At 36.7% G+C, this 21,807-nt stretch overlaps 1 protein-coding gene across 2 annotated transcripts in view; it reads left to right on the top strand.

The window, feature by feature from the left end:
* Positions 1–21,807, top strand: part of SVEP1 (sushi, von Willebrand factor type A, EGF and pentraxin domain containing 1) — a 167,488-nt gene that overhangs the window by 82,784 nt on the left and 62,897 nt on the right. For both annotated transcript variants that reach the window (XM_008513569.2, XM_070596344.1), the window contains exons 12-21: positions 808–1,002; positions 2,230–2,351; positions 4,262–4,370; positions 8,023–8,187; positions 8,717–8,950; positions 11,432–11,593; positions 12,900–13,061; positions 18,276–18,437; positions 18,841–18,932; positions 20,301–20,397. In XM_008513569.2, coding sequence (XP_008511791.2) covers positions 808–1,002; positions 2,230–2,351; positions 4,262–4,370; positions 8,023–8,187; positions 8,717–8,950; positions 11,432–11,593; positions 12,900–13,061; positions 18,276–18,437; positions 18,841–18,932; positions 20,301–20,397 — 1,500 coding nt within the window. The remainder of the gene's footprint in view (positions 1–807; positions 1,003–2,229; positions 2,352–4,261; positions 4,371–8,022; positions 8,188–8,716; positions 8,951–11,431; positions 11,594–12,899; positions 13,062–18,275; positions 18,438–18,840; positions 18,933–20,300; positions 20,398–21,807) is intronic.

Here is a 21,807-nt window from a genome sequence, read left to right as displayed (position 1 = left end):
GCTATGAGGAGTAGATATTTTTTAAATTTTTTAAAAAATTTATTTGTACATTTATATTTTTGAGAAAGATTAGCCCTGAGCTAACGTACGCCACCAATCCTCCTCTTTCTGCTGAGGAAGATTAGCCCTGAGCTAACATCCGTGCCCATCTTCCTCTATTTTATGTGTGAGACGCCTGCCACAGCATGGCTTGATAAGTGGTGCTATGTCCGTGCCTGGGATCCGAACCTGCAAACCTCGGGCTGCCAAAGCAGAGCATGTGAACTTAACCACTATGCTGCCGGGCCAACACCTGAGGAGTAGATTTTTAAAGTTAGAGTACTAACAGATTTTATTTAAGTTTCCAATTATTACTTCACTTCATGATAGACAGAAATATTTTCTTCCAGTCTAGTCTTTAATGAACAATTTGTTAACATTTTCTCCAGAGTTACAAGGTGTATCGTCATGATCCTATTTTGAATGCTTGAGGAGACACATTCTGAAAATGTATTTGCTGGATGTTGCCTAGTTTTCATTTTTATTAAAGGAATGCCCAAAATAACAACTCAAAATCAGAAATACTTTTAGATTTTCATAAAATATGCGCAACCTCTAATTACGCATAGTTATAGCTTTTCCACTATGCCCACCTAGGAATCAAACAGCAGACATTGCTACAATCCCACACTGGGATTTAGGGTGAAAATTTTTCTAGGAATAGTGGTGGACAGGAGGAATCCGTTTCAAAGTTCAGCTTTCAACTCCTGGAATTTAATTTATGTTTCTTATACCACTTTATATGAATAACGTAATTTTTTTGCACAGGTTCTCCCTGTGAAGTTCCATTCACACCTGTAAATGGGGATTTTGTATGCACTCAGGATAGTGCTGGAGTTAACTGCACATTAAGTTGCTTGGAGGGCTATGATTTCACAGAAGGGTCTACTGAGAAGTATTATTGTGCTTATGAAGATGGCATCTGGAAACCACCATATTCCACTGAATGGCCAGACTGTGCTAGTAGGTTTTACTTTATTTCTGGACTCCTTTAGTATGTGTGAATATGCGTCTGCCTATGTGTGCACATTTCTAAGCATTGAAGAGGAAAATTGGCTTACTATAGGGATTGGTTTTGGTGAGTGGAAAATGGTGCCATGCATTTGAAATGTTTTTGGGTTAAGAGAAATCTTCATCCCTCAATTTAAAATATCAGCCCAGCAGAGTCTTGTTATTGATTAAATTGCTATAGGACAAGATTCAATTTAAGGCAAAACTATCGGGGCCCTTTCATTGTTATTTACTAGAAATATATGAAGAGACTTGTCAGCATGTTGTTCTTAATCTGTAAACTTGAACTGCAAGTATAGTCTCATAGTCTGCATAAGAGCTTATATTTAAAGAGCCAACATATCTGATGGAATGAAAGCGATCAGTCACATTCTCTTTAGATGTGATTTAGACTTAGAGCTACCCTTTAATCTTAAATACATATTGTTATAAAAATAAGCCAATATTTTATATAGCCGAGTCTAGTGTTAATAAATACTCTCTGGAGTGAATCTTTGATCCAGTACCTAAGGTAGAGTTTAAATGCCAATGTCTTGAAAAAAGAGTAAAGCCCAGTTACTACAGCTATTTTTTTTCAAATTTGGAAAGTAAATAGAGTAACTCACCTCACAGATTTAGATGGTGGGATTTTAATGGTCATGCCATTAGGAGGCATTATCTCTGAATATTTTGGGACATCTTGCTGAGCCTACTGTACCAGCTTCTGATCCAAGGAGAAATTTGTCTCTGTGAAATTACGCTTTCAAGAAATATAATTTCACACAATATTCAGAAATTTTTCAGTGTCTCTTGGTTGAAAATATAATATAAATGAAAATGTTATAAATTTATATGAATACAAAATATAATATCTTTGACCCAGCCAGGATTTTTCAAAAATTCCCACGACTATAATGAAAACAATTATCATCTCTCCTTTTCTCTTAAATGCTCACTTTCTCATACTATTGGAAGGTAAAGAATTCATCACTGGGTAACTGGGTACAGGGCTGCTTGGCTCATGATTTATGATGGTCAGTTAATGCCTAGAAACCTTTCTTAACCGTCATCTCTTGTTTTTATAACAATCCCACAAATCATGTTAGAATTAAAATACTAAGTTTTAGTTATTCCATTGAAAGTTAAGTCTTTGTTTTGAAAACACTAGCCAATTGAAATTGTTTTTCCCACATTTTCCAGTAAAACGTTTTGCAAATCATGGTTTCAAGTCCTTTGAGATGTTGTACAAAGCAACTCGTTGTGATGACACAGATCTGTTGAAGAAGTTTTCTGAAGCATTTGAGACTACCCTGGGGAAAATGGTATGTCAATAGTATTCCTTCATTGTTAGTCATATTTTAAAGGATGCTATTGAACTTTTCATAGCCTCCCTGGGTCACCTGCAACAGAAATTCCTTGTCCTGATGATTTCTCTCTTCTTTGTGATCCAAACTTGCTCCTAATATTTAGCATTACTCTTCAGTTTTGGACTTCTGGAGTGAATTATAAGTAAATCTGTATTAAAATGTTTTGAATTTTTAAAAACACTCTAAGCCAGAAAGTCAGAGAAGCTTAGGGTCCATGTGGTTTGAGAATGTTTGGTTTCTTATTTAAAGTATGATAAAAATGCCACTGTGGGCTGTATTTCTTTTATGATGAGATAATCGAACATTTAAAGAATTTTCCTTTTCATGCATTTTTCTTTAGGACTCTTTCAGTGATTACAGGAAGGCAAAGCAATGTATTTAACTGTGTTGAGCATCTTGAAGGCAGGATATATGTCATATACATATTTATATCCCTAACAGAGTGGGTAGCTTAGATTTTGGATAGATTCTAGAAGTAGATTTAGTAGTAGTAGATTTGATGTAGGATGTGCGAGAAAGAGGAGTCGAGGAGGCAGAGTATACAGGAACACATATACAAAAGTGGGTACACATGGTGTGGACGTATGTGAAAAAAGAATCTTTCCTGACTGCTTTATCAGTGAAAAAGATGCAGAATGATCAGCCTAGAGTAAGGACAGGGAGGAGTTGTTGGAGGTTTGAGAAAGAAAAGATGCTGTAAAATAATTTTCTGGGAGAGCATAAATTGATATACTAGAGGAATGTAGTAGGATTGGCAGTAAGCAAGGTTGTGTTGGCTCTCCAGCTGTAATTGACCATGTGGATGCAAGTGTGGAGAAAGCAGAGCGATTAATTTAACTGAGGATAAGGGTTCTCCAGACAAACAAACTGGGGAGGGCACATGCAAGGGAGTAATTCGTGGTGATGAACCATAGAGTCTAAGATGGGTGAATAAGAAAGTGAAGACAGCGGAGGGGCAGTGAAGAGGTGGGAGGGTCAATGGATTATAAATTCTGAGGAAATCTAGCATTGTTGGATTCCTGGAAGTAAGAGAGGGTGTGGTTACTGGTAATGATGAGGTCTAAGGGTATGACCATGAGAGTAAGTGACAAAGTAAGGCTGGAAGACAGGAGAAGAGGAAAAGGAAGTGAGAAGCCAAGGTGATGGAAGGATGAGCTGGGTGGATATAGAAATCACCAAGAATTATAACAGGGATAGTTACTAAATGTTCTTGGAATGAGGGGTGTCTCAGAGTGGGAAAAGGCTGCAGATGATGGCCACAAGGAGAGGCAATGAGTGGTATAGTTGATGGCAGGAGCTTCAAAACTGTGAGGGTTTAAGGAGGTGCAAGGAAGCATGATCTGGAAACAGCAATGAAGAGTGAGGAGGACACTTCTTCGCCTCCACGCCCACACTTGAGAAAACTGGAAAGTCAGGTTTCATTGAGAGCAAAGGTGAAGGGAACATATAGAGAGGAGGTAAAAAAAAAAACATAATGGGATATTTGCTGATTACTGACTGAGCTTCAAGGGCCTAGAGGAAGGTTTTGGGGAGTTGGAGAGGGGTAGGAGATAGAGAAAAGGAATCCAAAGAGCCCCATGGAGTGAAAGTTCAGAGACAAGAGATATCCCAGGAGTCCTGGGCTTCTCGTGGTAAGTGACATAAACAGAGAGAAAAAGCATGAGACTGATCTTGGAGGTCCACAGGCAGTGAGAGGTAGTAGGGGAGGGGTGGAGGAGGGTCAGGAGCCTTTTCAAGAACAGGCAGAGCTCTGGGACCCTCCCCTACCTCCTGCTGATGGAGATGTGAAGGCCAGGGTGGCCAAGGGCTTATCCAAAGCATACAGATGTGAATTACATTTTGTCCTCTTCATTTTTCATATGCAGGTCCCATCATTTTGTAGTGATGCTGATGACATTGACTGCAGACTGGAGGACCTGACCAAAAAATATTGCCTCGAATATAATTATGAATATGAAAATGGCTTTGCAATTGGTAATTAAATTCTTTAGTGTCAGTAGTTTGCAAGACTGATCTGAAAAATAAGAAACTAATTCCAGAAGAGCGGGGCAAACTAGAAAAATGAACTTTTATTATTTTATGCATCATCTTAGAGGATGACTGGATAATTCAATTCTGTGCCTAATAATCGTTATGGATATATTAAATTTGGGGTATCAAATAAATTATTTCAAAATATTATCCAAAACTCTTCAGGATGATAAAACTAAGAAAACTAAGTCACTAAAACTACATCAAAACTAATTATGATTCTAAAATTCAAATATTGATATGATATCTTAGAGAATGGTAGTAGCTATAAAGTACTAACAGTAATTTTTATATGGCATTCAATTTAGATTGCAATTAATTTAAAACAGTTTCACATGTTAAATATTCAGATTCCTCACCCAGAGTACATTAAGACTCAATCTATTCAAGTCTAACACACCGTCAAGTGGAATTTTGATGTTTTCTTCATTGAGATATAATTAACATATAACTTTTAATACAGTTATTCTAAAGTATGGTATGTGATTTTTTTTGCTGGTTTATCTGGCCATTTAGCTTACTGCCTTAATATTTCTGGGAGAGTTCAATTGTGTCTCTTGATGAGCAAAATCATCGTCCTTTCTAGTAATTATACTTATTTTTATTTCATTCTTATAGAACTGTCCAGAACTTCCAGAATAATGTTTAAAAAAATAATAGTGATAATGAAATAGTGTCATGGCTAAGCAGCACATGGACTCTATGTCCAACTACTTAGGTCCAAATCTTGGCTTCACCACCTACTAGCTGTGTGGTCTTGAACAAGTTATTAAACTACTCTGTGCCTCAGTTTCTTCCTATAAAATGGGTATAAAAGAGTGCTGAACTCCTAGGGCTATTGTAAGGACTAAATGAGTAAGTACAAGTATAAGTAAAGTGCTTAGAAGGTTATTTGAGATAGTATTAATTCACACAACAGCAGACATCCTTTTCATTTCAGACGCTAATCATATTTGTAATATATTTAGTGATTCAGCATTGAGTGATCCTGACTGTTGCTTTAGACTTTTTAAATTTTAAAAACATTATTTGTGCATATATGTTTATTGCAAAAATTTGAAAAATGCTAAAAACAAAGAATGAAATCAAGATAACCTACAATCCCAGAAATAATTTCTGTTAATATATTAATATAGATATAACTGGATGAGTGTGTGTATATATATGCTCGTACTATTTAATGACATTTTTATGTCATTAAATATTGTACTGCAGTACAATTTTAATGGCCACATATTATTTCATCAATCAATTTGCCATAATTTATGTAAACAATTTCCTTTTGGTAGAATTCGAGTTTTTTTCCATTTTTAACTATTATGTACAACTTCTCAGTGGCGATAATGGACAGTAGAGTTGTAGATAGAATAATATAAAGTGGAGTTGGCAGTGGCACATCTGGAATAACTATCCCTCTCTATCACACATGACCCAGGTTTCCCCTCCCAGATTGTTGAAGGAGGTCACGCAGATACAAAGCTTCACATAGAGGGAGTCAGTTGTCATTATAAAGCTTTGAGATGGGAGGTATTTGTCATCTGATCATGGCCGTTTTCTAGATTCAGACATGGGCGTATGGTACAAGTGATCCTAAGAAACAAGCCTTCCTCCTTGAATGTCTTTACAATAGGGAGTAACAAGATCAGTGTAATATTTACAACACCTTGGCAAGTCATAATGTATGAAAAACAAAAGGCCAATAAATATATTAAGATGGTTTGACCTCATAATAATCATGTAATTCAAATTAAAACTCAAATGAGATGCTATTTTTGACCTGTCAGATTAACAAATTCCAATAACAATCATACTACCCAAAGTTGGCAAGGGGGTAGGGAAAAAAATCATACTCATGTATTGTTTGCAGAGGAAAAATTGGAGGGCATTTGGTGATGCGTATCGAAAAGATTAAAAATGCTCAGACCAAGAAGTTCCACTTCTAAGAATATTTCTTGAGATAAAAATCATGCCAATGTGCAAAGATATACTACATTTCATAAATTCTAAGATGCACGTTTTTCATTTGGACATCTCTGAAATTGGGATGTGTCTTCTCATTGATGGTGTCTTACATTTTATGAAATATTGTATATACAAGGATGTTCTAAAACTTTGAAATAACCTAAAAGTCTAAAAATAGAAACCTGATTAGTTTGTGGTATAGCCGTAGAAAAGAATATTATTAAACTGTTTGACGTAGAAATACCATAATATATTGTTGAGAAAATTTGGAAAAAGATTACCAAATAATATATGCATAGTATAATCTTGTTTTGTTAAAAGTGTTGTATGTTTACTTTTATTCCAGTTATACATATATGTATGTATGCATAAATGTATATATATATGTGTGTGTATGTTTATAAATTCATAGAAAAAAAACTTGCCTAAAATGTTATGATAGTTATTTCCATGTGGTGAAATTGTAGATAATTTTTTATATCTTTCTTTTTACTCATCTGGGGTTTTTTTCTATAATAGCTACATAATGCATGTGGGAAAAACATTCAAGTGATAAAAATATTGATCCCAGCAAATTGTAATGGCCAGAAACATAAATTAAGCAAAAAAAACCTCTCAAAAAACAACTTACTTAGGTGGACAGGCCCGTATAAATAGAATTTGATGTTTAAAGCATATAAATATGCAACAAGTGTGTTCTGACCAATATTAGTATCATTTCCTGATGTTCAGGATGAGTCAAATACTGAGCTAGATGGTTTGCAAAACTTGTTTCTGTTATTCCACAAACAAACCTATGAGTTTAGAATAATTATCTCAATTTATAAATGAAGAAACTGAGGTTTAGAGGGATGAAAGTAACTTAACTAAGATCGTACAGCCATACCGTGTACATTGAGAAGCCACAATCTGAAACCAGGCAGTTGATCACAATGATATCAAGGTCATCTAAAGAATCGCACACATCCATGTTGCCTCCAGCATGCTTGCTTTATATATACATATGTAAAAATTTAACTTATATGCTTCGTTCAGAAATTACCCCACCTGTAAAATATGATATAGATAGGCAGATATCTTGAATAATCTTCACAAAAGAAAATCTGCTTGTGTGCATTTTTATAAAGATGATATTAAAAAAAAAAAGGAGCAAACCCTGAAGGGAAATAGGAGTTGATTAATAGAGTTCTCTTTATCTCTGAAGCAAAGATAATTAACTATTAAATCAAAGATTGAATAATTTAACTGCCTATGTAGCTCCACAGAGACTTTTCTACTTTTTTTTACACAAAATTTTTATTGATGGAATTCAAAATATAGTAATAATTATTGAACACAGTTTTTTGTAGTAGAGGACTACTAATGAGAAGAATGGAGTTCTTTTTTGGGGGAGGGAAATGACATTTCATTTAATTGGGTCTTTCTACTTTTAATGTAATTCATTGGTAATCTACATGTAATATGAACTGCCTAAAAATTACAATAGAAGATTATAGATGAAACCGTGTACGAGGTACATTATGGGCAATTAAGCAGTGATCAAGGCAATTTGACTTGTGGCTTAACAATGGAACCTAAAAGCTGATAAAAATACACCTGTAGAGTCATTTGTTTCTCTGCCCCGACTGTTCAGGACCGGGTGGTTGGGGCACAGCTAACAGACTGGATTACTCTTACGATGACTTCTTGGATGCTGTGCGAGAAACACCCACGGGCGCTGGCAAAGCCAGATCTTCACGGAGCAAAAGAAATGCCCCGTTATCTGACCACAAAATCAAGTTAATTTTTAACATCACAGGTAAGGATAGACTTTCTATTTGTAAAAACAATATGATGTGAAATTCTTGGTCGGAAACCTATGTTTCAAATCTTCCATTGGTTGTGATAATCGGGAAATGACCCTGGAAGTGAAAATTAGGGGGCACACCATTACCTGTCTTGTCATTTTTTACAATTTAATATCATAGATGTATTTTATGGTTCTCATAGCAATAAGCACCCTGCTTTGTTCTCATCTCGGCATGATGAACTAAGGCATGTTTTTAAAAAGCAAGAATTTACAGGAATTTAATATGCTATAGTGAAGAACTCTGCAAAAAGATGGTGTAGATCCAGCATACAAGAGAGGGATTAAAGCAAATTGCATCGTTCTTAATATTATCCATGTGCTGGTTGCTCAGTAAGTAGTAGTTAAGTTTGAGCTTATTTTTCTGTAAAAATTTTTAATATGCTATTTCTTTTTGGTAAAAACTAACTACAAATGGCTTCCTGAAACACCGTGTGTGTGTGTTATGGTTTTTTTTTTTTTTGTCTTGTTTTTATCTCAGCTAGTGTGCCATTACCCGAGGAAAGAAATGATACCCTTGAATTGGAAAATCAGCAACGACTCATTAAGACACTGGAAACTATCACAAATCGACTAAAAAGGACCCTCAATAAGGAGCCCATGTATTCCTTTCAGCTTGCATCTGAAATGCTTGTAGCCGACAGCAATTCCTTAGAAACAGAAAAGGCTTTCCTCTTTTGCAGACCAGGCTCAGTGCTGAGAGGGCGTATGTGTGGTAAGAGTTTTCCGTGAAATCAAAAATATTTGGGGCCTATTGTGTCAAATGAGATGGGTAGAGCCGTTTTACAACTATAAAGGAGTATTAAAGAGAAACAGACATTTTGCTACTGTTATGTGGTTATTATTATTACTACTTTGTCTCAAGAATCTAAGTAGCCACTTTTGGTCAGGACAAGAAAACTATTTTAGGTGAAGGACTCAAATCTTAGTTTTATTTATACATCTTTAGACCTCACAGCTTTCAGCAGCATCTCCAATAATAGCTAATACTTTTTGACCATTTCTGTATGCTGGCTGAGCACTTCTTGTTTTTAATCCTGTTTGGCAACTCGGTGAGGCACCACTATCATTAAGCACTTTTTATAGATGAGAAAACTGGGGCCAGAGAGACTAAAAATTTATCCAGTGAATCTAACCCATTAAGACAGTTAGGTGATGTCACTAAGATTCCCACTCAGGAAGCCAATGCCATATTCACATGGCATAAAATTAAGCATTTTAAAGGGTACAGTTCAGTGGCATTTAGCACGTTCAAAGTGTTGTTCAACCATCGCCTTTATCATAGTTCCAAAACATTTTCATCACCCCCGAAGGAGACCCCATACCCATCAAGCAATCACTCCCCTTTCTCCTTCCCCCTAGCCCCTTAACTTTTAACTCCTATTTTAGACTGCCACAAACTGGGTCAGTTCCAGCCTGTTTCCAAATAAGTCATCGTTTATAGATAGTGGAATCTCCTCTAGCCAGACTCTCTACACTCAACTGAACCAAATGGCATGAGTCTTGTGTTAGTCTGTCTGTAGGCATAAGATCTTGCGTCCTGGTCAGAAAACCTTCCTCAACTGTTCTTATTGCTATTTCCAGAGCTCAGTTGGGTTTTTCATAGTGTGATGAACTCAGCCAGCAAAAGCACATTAAAATTGTCATTCCAAGCCTGCTCTTGTTTCCTCCCGGCTTTGTGAGTAAAAATCAGGAGTCACCTTGATAGACATTCTGCATTTCTCAGTGTGGTCTTCAGACTACCTTTGTCAGCATCACCTGAAGTATTTGTTAAAATGCATCTTGACTCAGGCCCCATCCCAGAACTAATGCATCTGACATTTTGGGGGCGGGGGCTTGAAATCTGCACTTTTAGTAAGTTCCCAGGTAATCCTTCCACTCTTTAACATCTCAGACTCACGTAGGTGCTAATTTCAAGCATCCCCTCTATAAGGATACTATCTTTGCTAGCAGCCTTTTCAGTGGGTTTAACGTCCCACTTTGGTCTCAGAATTTCTGAGCCACTCCAAGCCTGCCAAATAGTGGACCAAACCTCCAAGGAAGGAGGGTCCTAAAATTGGCCTGTTTCCCCAACACCCGTAGTTCTGAAGATGCCTGTGGGCAGTAATTCCTGCAAGCAGAGACAGGGGTCTACTTAACTCACCTGTTTTAGGCTCATCACCTTTGCCTGTTTTGGTTTCTAGAAATGATGCTGGAGTAGACAAAGCGGTCAGTTTCATAAGGGGAACCATTCAGAGGAAGAGCTAAGAAAACGTTTTTTGTTTTAAAAGGTTGGCTCCTGAGCTAACAACTGTTGCCAATCTTTTTTTTTTTTTTTTTCCTTCTTCTTCTCCCTAAAGCCGCCCGGTACATAGTTGTGTATTCTAGTTGGGAGTGCTTCTGGTTGTGGCATGTGGGACACCACCTCAGCATGTCCTGATGAGCGGCGCCATGTCCGCGCCCAGGATCTGAACCAGTGAAACTGTGGGCTGCCAAAGTGGAGTGCAGGAACTTAACCGCTCAGCCAGAGGGCCAGTCCCTAAGAAAACTTTTTTTTTTTTTTAAGATTTGCACCTAAACTAACAATTGTTGCCAATCTTTTTCTTTTTGCTTTTTCTCCCCAAATCCCCCCAGTACATAGTCGTATGTTTTAGTTGTGGGTCCCTCTAGTTGTGGCACGTGGGATACCACCTCAGCATGGCCTGACGAGCGGTGCCACGTCAGCGCCCAGGATCTGAACCAGCAAAACCCTGGGCCGCCGAAGCGGAGGGTACAAACCTAACCATTTGGCCACGAGGCTAGCCCCCACCATTTTTAATATGTTAAAGCCTCAAATTAACCTAAATGTTCATTGTTTTATCCTTTTCTTCCAGCAGCCTTTTCTTGGTTAGCTGTGTGTTTCCCAGGGTAATCTGATTTATCATAGGTTTAACTCACACTTTAAAGCCCCCGTCATATAAGCCCTAAGCTTGGTCAACGAGAATTTGCATTTTCTCAAAAAAAAAAAAAATTTCCACTATTGTTAGTTTCTAGGAATGCATTTCTGGAAGGTTTGGCTTGTGAGTAAATTTCTGGCAGCAGATTCTAACCCATAAACAATAGGGCCTGGAAGCATGCTTTATTGCTTTCACGCCTTAGAAAAAGAGAACTGAGTGTGTTCCGTTGCTTCCCTTGAAAGTTTCCTGCATTCAGTGTTTCCTGTTTGCTTTCTCTTCAGTCAATTGCCCTTTGGGAACCTCTTATTCCCTGGAGCATTCTGTCTGTGAAAGCTGCTTGATGGGATCCTATCAAGATGAAGAAGGGCAACTCGAGTGCAAACTCTGTCCGCCTGGGACTTACACGGAGTATCTCCATTCAAGAAGCAGCTCTGAGTGTAAAGGTAGACACTTCTTGCACATTTTGCCCCGAAGAAGCCTCAATTATGTTTCCAGTTGTGAAATCTAAGTGGCAGATAGGATGAAGTAAGACCATTACTGAAAGTTATTTCATTAATTTATTTTTTCCTTCTTTTAACTATAAAATATTACCTGAATGTTTCCCCACTATAAGAAGTCCATTTATCTTCCCTTTTGGAAACATTGCACTGCCCTAAGTCAAACCCCACTGTCAGTAACTCCACTCCACAGTCATCAATTAGCCTGGATTTTTGGTTGAATCTCACATCAGTCGGTGGAAAGGACTTTCATGACTCTTAGCAATCATTAGATTGTTTTTCTTAGAATAATATTTGGTGTGATGAAATCAAACTCCATTTACTTGGAATGAATAACTACAGGCGCATAGGCACTTATTCTTGCTACTAAAATATTCAATGGTTTCAAAATATTTTTACTGTTGTTCTCAATGAGCGTTCCTGATGGAAACATTTTCTTTCATAATTAAGCTTAGAGTAAGACATACCTAAAAGAAGGAATTTCAAAATTGTGACTTCCTGCTGTTGTTGCAAATGCAGGTGTAGATGCTTAATGGCAAAAAAACAAACCCGAGAGCAGTTCTAGGTGATTGGAAGTGCATTAAAAATTGTTAGCAATGCTGAACATGAGAGTCATTTGGAGGACAAGGGCAGAAGGAAAGGATGGTGCGCTGGGAGTCTGAGAATTTGGCCCTCGTCCTTTGTGGGCTCTGCTGCAAAACCGTTGCTGTGAATTTTAGGAAGTTGCTTAACCTCTCTGGGTCTGATGCTAAGACTACTTTTACTTTCTACTCCACCAGCCCTCAAATGAAATGGTGTCTGTAGGTAGGGGCAGACAGGAGGGCCCGTTCTTATTTAGAGCAACAAGAGTGACAGCGTAGATATGAGGCTTGAGCCCTATTTGGGGTTTTGTTTTGGTCACTCAAGAGAACAGTGTACAAGACGAGAACTAGAACAAGAACAAGCTCCCTGTGTACAGCCTTTCTGAAATGCCTATTTCTAACTTCACTCAAGAACGATTTATTGATACTTTCTATGTGTCAAACACTAAGTGCTAAGTGATAACAGACATTACTAGAAATGAGTCTAAAACTTATTCATGTATAGAAGCGTGGGGAAATTTAAAATATAATGTGTATTCTTTGAGTTCTTCATGTCCTTCATTCTGTCCTAAATAAATTGGAATACCCTAAAATGAGCGCCTATCCTACACGGTGCTCATTTTGTACAGCTAATGTCATCATTATTAACTATATTACGTTTTTCTTTTCAGCTCAGTGTAAACAAGGCACCTACTCATCAAATGGTCTTGAAACCTGTGAATCGTGTCCGCTGGGTAGTTATCAGCCAGCATTTGGTTCCCGGAGCTGCCTCTTCTGCCCAGAAAACACTTCAACTGTGAAAAGAGGAGCCGTGGACATTGCTGCTTGTGGAGGTTATCAAACCCTTAGACACTGATATTTCTCCAAACCTACTAGGTTCTGTGCATGGAGCAGTGAAATATTTTCAGTAAAACCATATGTCTACTGTATGCAAAGAATGTAAATAACTGTCTCTTTATGGAGAGCTGCCTTTTATTCAGCCAGTCAATACTGAAGTATAAACACTAGCGATATAAACACTGTGCATGTGTTATTTGGAACACAAAAGTACAAGACTTGGTCCCAGGTCCCAACATTAATAAACTTCGTGATATGGTAGAAATCCATCTCAACCAGGAACTTAGTTTCCTCATTTATAAAATGAAATCCTGTCTAAGGTTCCTTGAAACTCTAAAAACACCTTCTGTGAATTACGACGTTTCATTCCCTACAGTTTGAAGATTTGGATCAGTGGTTATCCACTCTCGCTACACATTAGAATCATCTTCACATTTGCGTCAGTATTTTGTAAAAACCGGAAGCCCAATCTCCACCCATAGACATTCTGATTTAACTTGTCTGGGCCTTGGTTTTCTTCTTTAGTTCCTCCAGGTGATTCTAAAGTGACAGGAAGAGTGGAGAGCCACTAGTTTGGGTTCTCAGATGTCAGCGTGGAGGGCTTGTTAAAACACAGAGTTTTTAATTCAGTGGTTCTGGTGTGGGACCTGAGAATTTGCATTTCTAACTAAGTATCTCTCACGTGATGCTGATTCTACTGCTCCAGGGACCACATGTTGAGAACCACTGGTTTACATAGAAATAAAAAGATTTGAGTTACAATTTTCAAATGTTTCCAACATCCCTACCAAGTACAGTTTTGCAGCACTGTAAAAACCGGAAGATGTAAACAAAAATAAGACATAAAATCTTAGAATGACAGTGAAACTAGGACGAACAGTCAAGGTCAGCCTGCTGCCCAAAACTCCAAAAAACTGCAACCCTTTTGCAAAGTCAACAGAACTGGATTAAAAATAAAAAGTAGTTGGCCTACCCGTGCTACATTGCTGGGAACAGAACAAGCATGCCTCGCTGAAAGATAACTTTTCAAAAAATTATGTATCCTCTCCATTCTCTATACCTTTATTTAAAAACCTAAGATCCATGGCAATCTGAAATTTTAAAAGCTGTTTCCTTATTGAAAGAGTGTTGTTTTTAAGAAACCAATCTGCTGGTTCCCCATTTCTCTCAAGCTATAAGTGCACGCGCGCGCACACACACACACACACACACACACACACACCCCTCCCACCCTCACTACACTCCAATCATATATACATCCACATCCAGGTAGAGACGCATTCTTAGAAAACAGCTTCGTAAGATACTTTTGTGTGGTATGGGAGGGGAGTGTGCAGCACTGTATCTTGGGAGATGTAGTCTTCATAAGTTAAGGGCTGCAGGGAGAAAACAGGGAAAACATACTGTGAATTACAGGCTTTTATATACTCTGTCTGTTTAAATTATCTCAGTCTAGTAGGATCACAGTAGATGAAAGTCTTTTGGACCTAAGGAATTGGGCAAGTAGCATTCATAGACCTCATGTTTCACTAAAGAGCCGAGAAGAGAATTTAACTGGAACCTAATTGAAACTCATAAACTATGTCTGTTGTGTAATACCAGCTTTGGATTTTTTAAAGTAAAAATCCAACACGGCTTGACATTATGGTTGAAATAGGTCTACGAAAGACTCTTATTTTTGTCAATACACAAACTAATTTTGGGAGAAAGTCTGCAGTAAAAGATTCTGTCTCTCTCTGCTTTTTTCTCTTTCTCCCTCCAACCACAAAAAGCAGCTAGAATTTTTACGGGGAGACAAATTCATATTTGACAATTTTTTTTCCTTTAGCTTTCCAAATAAGCCTTGAGGCTTGTCTAATATGAAATTATTGCAATTAAGCAATTATGCTTCCCAGAAAGTCTCTAAATTTCTGGTAACTGCCCCATTTGTCCTGATATTCCTAGCACAAGTTTAACCACATTCTGCTTGCCACGAGTGAGAGTTGGGAATAACAGAACTCAACACTCTTTCCTGTGGTGCTGGATAAATACCATTTCACTTTAAACTTAAGTGTGTTTGAGTTCTAAAACAGTCCCTTATATATTCTTTTCTTAGTTTTAAACTTCTTTCTTTTCCTTTCTCTCTTTCTTGTTTTCTTTTTTTTGTATTGATTTATTTTTATGAGCATGTACAGTTTGTTATTTTTTGCATTCTTTAACATGTTGAACTTAAAATATCATTAATTGGCACAGCAATTATATTTAAGTAGAATACTGTATTAAAGTAATATTATATGCTTTATACATTTCATTTTTTATCACTACTTAGGATATTGAACATTCTTGGGTGTATGGTTAAAAACTCAAGAGTGTGAAATTTTTCATTTTTTTAAAATTATTTGTATCTGAAGAATAAATCTCACAATGATTTTTTGGTGATGGTGTTCTTCACATGTGGTCCCATAGGATTAGGAAAGATTATTTTTGGACGAGGATGACAACATTTCTTACCCTGACCCTCAAGGATCAAGTTAAAAGGAGACTCAGGATGAAAGACTGTGATCCCTGACTTTGTCTTGGGAAACCCATTTGAAGGGCGAAATCCACTTGGCTCCAGGGCTGTATGTGTTAACACCATCAAGGAACAGATATGTGGGATTACATTTTTCCCTGGTCATTTCTATGCACCATTTTTAATTCTATTTTAATATCACTTTTGACATACTTAGATTTCTTTCTTTCTCCCTCTCGCTCTACAATAGAAGAAGTTATAAGGATTTTGTCCCATTTTTCTTGACTCAGAAACCAATTTTCTTTGGCCAAGATTCAAAATGAAACTTTCTCCTCTATTTTCTTATGAAATGAGTCCATTAGGATTGAATATGTATGCATGTGTGCGTGTGTAATACTTATTATGTACTAGATAGTGCTATTATTATGTGTGTCTGTTTATGCATTCACATGCTATATATATATTTATTCCATATATATATTTAGTGCATGTATAAATAATGCATTAAATGCTGATTGCCCATTCCTGGAAAGCATATTTCTGATGACGATTGTCTGCCCTTGGATTGTAATTTAAACTAATTTTCACGTGAAAAGTTATTTTACACTTTCTATGCCAAAAAGTGAAGTATACACATCACAACAACGTGTTGGCTGTTTTGAGAAGCCAACCAGCTTAATGATTTTTAATCTTAAGTTTTTGCTATTATATCTTAGCGTAATTTTTGACATTCTGTCAGTTTTTAGGGGCGTAGTCATTTTTTTCTTTTTGAGGGTAAGATTGTGCTGAAAAAGCTTATATGTAAAAAACAGTTTAATTCATTATAGCATCTTCGGTTTCCATGACAGAATTTATATCTTTGCCATATCATACACACTCATAGATATTCTCTCAGACAGAAGATTTATACCTTTACCAGTGGAAGATTCATGCTTTCAATTAACTACTTTTATTAGCTGTTTAGACGGTATCTTTTCCAAATGAGCAATCATTTTTTTTGGAAACTCGAGATTCAGAAAACTCATTTTGAAAGCAACAAGTTTATAAATATGTTTGTGCAAAGACCTGTCTATAACTCTGAGATCTAGTGACAAAGAGCAGATTAATATATGCTTGGTGAAACAAAGATACTTATAGTTTAAAACTTTTCATGAATATAACAAATGTAGCTACAAGAAATATTTTTTTCTAAATAAGCGTTAGTAGCTATGATATCTTCTACCATCTCTTGATTCAACTCCTGACTTTTTGTCAGTTCGGGTTGTAAAAGAACTCTTTCGCAAAAGATTTGGCTGGCTGTTTCTGCATAAGAACTTTGATCTAAACATTTTGAGATGACCACAGATGCTTTATTGTTTATTTAATGTTTGTTGTCATACCAATAAAAAAAAGATGCACTACTTGGAGTATCTGCTCCCTGGAGCCTCAAGTGCATCTCTAAATTTTTCAACCATGTTGGTAATTATTTCTGCTTTACTAATTTTTATTATCAAGAATCCAAAACCTAAATGATAAGTATGCTGATATCCTGAGTAACTACATCCTTATGTTCTGTCTTCATAGTTTTATTAGTTTTCTCAATTTATAATAGCTTCAGGGCTCACACAGATGACACCAGTTCACACAAGGAAAGAGTACACTCCACCTGAATTCATCTTTAGGTCACAATCTAAAACCCCAGCCCAAGGAGTTAGTCATAGGTTGTCTACCCCAATGTCCCTCTACCAAATACAACCAAAATTCGTTGAAGAAGATCCTGGCTTATGTTAAGTTTGAAGCTATTTTCTTATTTGGTTAATATTCCATCAATTATTGGCAAGACACCTTCAGATTAGGTTAAATGACAATGTTCAACTGGGTGTTGTTTACAAAAAGCATGTCTCACACAAAATGACATTAAATGGTTTAAAAGTAAAAAGAAAGAACCTGCCCAATAAGTAATAGACAAATACAGGAGAAATAAAAATTTCTGATAGACATGAAAAAAAAGCAACTTTGTTTATCATTAAAATGCAAATTTAAAAACTAGTGCAATTCTATTTTCACCTTCAAATTGAAAAACATTTAAATAATCATTATCAATGCTGATGAGTATGCAGTAAGAAGAGCAATTTCATATACTGCTGATAGGACTGTAAATCAGAACTTTTATTTCTTTTAATGATTTGGCATTATGTATTAATGGCCTCAAATTTTTCCTGTCTTTAGATCTAACTATTCAACTACTAAAATTCAGCTGTTATCCCAAGGAAATAATAAGTGCTAATTTACACAGGTTTATGTAGAAAATTTCATGTCAGCATAATTTATAATAACAAACAAATGGAAATGACCTAAATGTCCAATAGTGGAGGAAATGTAAGATCGATTATGTTCTGTCAGTGGGAAGTTAATATATATTTTATTTATTAAAAACAATATTATTTAACAATTTGGAGAGTAATTTGGGAAATCCTTATGATACAATGTTAAGTGGAAAAAGAAGAATACAATGTTATATGGGCAATTCTCATTTTTATTGAGTTAATGTATGTTGTTAAAGACAGGAAGGAAATAACACCATTTTTGTCTGGGTGATAAAATGGTATAGGTATTAAATATGTGCAAGAGAATATATTAGCAATTCAGTAGCTTTCTTACAACCAAAGGTTAATGCTTTTCTTGTAAATGTAGAGTATGTTGCTTCATATGCACAAATGATTTGTGTTTACCTTTGCAGTACCTTGTCCAGTGGGAGAATTTTCTCGTTCTGGGTTAATGCCCTGTTATCCTTGTCCTCAAGACTACTACCAACCCAATCCAGGGAAATCCTTCTGCTTATCATGTCCCTTTTATGGAACTACAACCATCACTGGTGCCAGATCCATCACAGATTGTTCCAGTAAGATGTTACACTTCATTTCTTACATAATCCCAAGTTGGAGACTTTTGCTTATCTCTGTGGTAGCTTCAATTCTGAATATTACTGTTTTCAGTGGATTTGAGTGTCTAGACTTGTTAAATTGTCCTTTTGACGCCTTTTTTGATGACAATGTCTCAAAGATTTTTGTTTTGGGAATGCTGAACTTGATAACTTCCAATTTTCTTTCTAAGAGTCTAGGATTTAAAGACATTTCCCATCCATCTCTATGCTTTCTTTTTTTAGTATTACTAAAACAAAATATATGTGGCTTTACCCACTCTGTGAACCAGAATCTTGACCATAGTATTTAGATAGGGTCTGCTATTGGCAATATCTACCACACTAATATATTTTTCTAATGTTTCCCTATTAATTTTATTAGGTTTTAGTTCAACTTTCTCAGCAGCAGAGGAAAGTATAGTGCCACTTGCTTCTACTGGGAATATCAAAAAGAAGTATGAAGTCAGCAGTCAGGCAAGTCCATTTTCTAAGTATAAAATTTTATCTAGTGGAATATTTGGAAGACAATTTGTCATTATGCATGTCACACAGAGGAAAACTACCAGAGCAGTTAAGTAATCAAGACTCATGAATATTATCAATGAATAATTGTATTTACTTGTGATAAGAACTTTCAAAAAATGTAGCATTAGGAGTTCAAAGTACCAAAAATGGGAGTTTTTCCCAGGAATGTCTGGCATAGAAAATGTGTAGATGTGGGGAGCCTTTTGATTCACTAATAATAATAATAAGCATACCCATTATTTGAATAAGGGCATTTGGTTTAGCCAAATGCCTTTCCTGATTGGCAGGAAGAGTTACTCAACTTTCATGAAAAGTATTTAATTTATTTTTATTTTTACTTTTTGCTGAGGAAGATTCCCCTTGAGCTAACATCCATTGCTAATCTTCCTCTTTTTTTGCTTGAAGAAGATTAGCCCTGAGCTAACGTCTGTGCCAATCTTCCTCTACTTTTTGTATATGGGACATCGCCACAGCATGGCTGGTGAGTGGAGTAGGTCTGCACCTGGGATCAGAACCCAGGATTGGAGCCCATGAACCCAGGCCACTGAAGCAGAACATGCAGAACTTTAACCACTTGGCCATGGGACCAGGCCCTTATTTAAATTTTTTTGCCAGGAAAAAAATCATTTATTGGAATAAGGTGTGAGTTTAAAAAAATTAAGAGACATAACTCATGAACATAGCTCAAATAATTGTTTTCCTTTTTTTTAAAGACTAGTAAAGACCAATTATTTTGGTAGATTCAGTCATTACTCTGAATTCACCTTGTGCAATATCATGATAAATTCCTTGGCTTTAAGTATTTTTAAGAAGGATAATGAGGTTATATGTCTTATTTCAACTTCCTACAGCCTCGTCCAAAGATACTAACTTGTAAGAGCTTCGTAAGGCATATTTGAAACTGAGCCTAGTGGACACAGAAATTTGTAAGAACCTCTATAGCAGTGACTATCAACCCTGAAGAATGATTAGAATCCGCTGGCCAACTTTTAGAAATGATGCACAGATCCAACTCCCCAGTTGGTCTGAGTTGGGGCCCTGTCCTTAGTATACTTTAAAAATATCTCAAATGGAGTCTGCCATGCAGTCAGCATTAGAAACACTGCTTGGGTTTACCAGAACACCACTCAAGAATAATATATATCATTTGTGCCCATATATGGCAGACACCAACGTCATGCAGGCAGCAGTCCAGCCAACTCAAGGAAACAGGAACCAGCTGTCTACTATTGCAGATCTCCGAACTCCCTAGTCAGGATTGCTTTGAAATGAATAGAGTGTTTTGTCTCTGATCAATTTCTTTTCTGCCACTGGTAGGTTTTCCATGAATGTTTCTTAAACCCCTGCCACAATAGTGGAACCTGCCAACAACTGGGGCGTGGTTACGTTTGTCTCTGTCCACGTGGATATACAGGTAACGAGGAGGAAGGCAAATTTTAATGTATTTTTCATAAGAAATCATTGTGACTTGCACTATCAAGTTTTGGAATAAACCCTGTAAGAGACATTAGACTGTATCAAGGCACACAAAATTGGTTGAACAAGATAAACCAATAGGTGAAAAAAGTATACATATCTTACAAATGACAATTCTCTTTGCATATTTTGAAAGAAAAATGATCATTTTCTCTATGAAAAAGTCACATCGTAATTCACAGTTTAAATTGGAATACACTTCCGGAGGCCGTGTCTGGGGTTTCGTTCTAACACAAATTAAATGCATGACACTTAACATAGAACAGATTGTCCAGCATAAACATTTTTGAACAAACACCAGTGTCTCTCATTTGCTTCGCACTTAGTGGAATGGCTATGTGAATAGCTATGATTTGTTGCTTTGTTTTCTGGAAGCTTTGCTTAGAAAAACAATATGGCTTTGGACTTGATTATGTAGGAATTATGTAAGAATTTATGTTTTCTTGCAATTCGGTTTACATTCCAGTTCAGTCCAGAGATATAATTTCTGAGAAGTGAACTCTATCTTAAAATTGCAATTTATTAAAAATAATTCCCTGTTTTCTTCTAGAAAGGCTGCTTCTGCATTTTTTTCGAATTTTGTGCAACCAACAGAAAATGTTTTTAATGAGAAAAAATGGTATTTGAATAAAAGAATTCATCACAAAATAAGCAAAAGGACAGTTGGAAAACAAAACATAGCCAGGACTCTCAAGAATACTAGCATTCTACTTATTTCAGCTTGCTCATGTGTGTGTCTATGTGTTTCAATTTTTATAAAAATTTTTGTCCTGACATTTCATAAGAAATAATGGATGTTGTCCTAAAATTTTATAAACGAGTGGTGGTCGAGAAAGAGCTTAATAAAGGATAATGGTTCTCAAATTTTGATATGCATGAAGATCACCTGGAGGGCTTCTTAAAACAGAGATTGCTGGACCACAACCCCAGAATTTCTGATTCAGTAGGAGCTCTAGGGAAGGTCTGAGAATTTGCGTTTCTCTCGCGTTCCCAGGCGATGGCTGATGCTGTTGGCCCAGAGGCCGCATTTGAGACCCCGCGGTATAGACGAAGAATGTGGGTTTCCGGCGGAGCTGGCCCCTAGATAGTCTGTGTGCACCCTGTGGGAAGACGCAGCCCCATTCTAGGACACCTGGTGTATGAGCTGAGCTCTGGCACGCTTTAGCCCCACCCCACCCCTCAGCCAAATGGCCCTGGGAGCAAATATATATGACTTTATATTTATCACTTTGAAATTAAACTAATTTCTGGCTCCATTTTATGCTTCTGGGTTTCCCTTTCTCCCCCTGCTTCTAACTTGGGATCCTTTGCTATCTTTTATGTATCCTTGTAAGGAAATCTTAAATCT

The sequence above is a fragment of the Equus przewalskii genome, chromosome 26 (genome assembly GCF_037783145.1).
Source record: "Equus przewalskii isolate Varuska chromosome 26, EquPr2, whole genome shotgun sequence".
Taxonomy (NCBI): Eukaryota; Metazoa; Chordata; class Mammalia; order Perissodactyla; family Equidae; genus Equus; species Equus przewalskii.
Note: the sequence above shows the minus strand (reverse complement) of the source record. Positions and strands in the feature narration are given on the sequence as shown.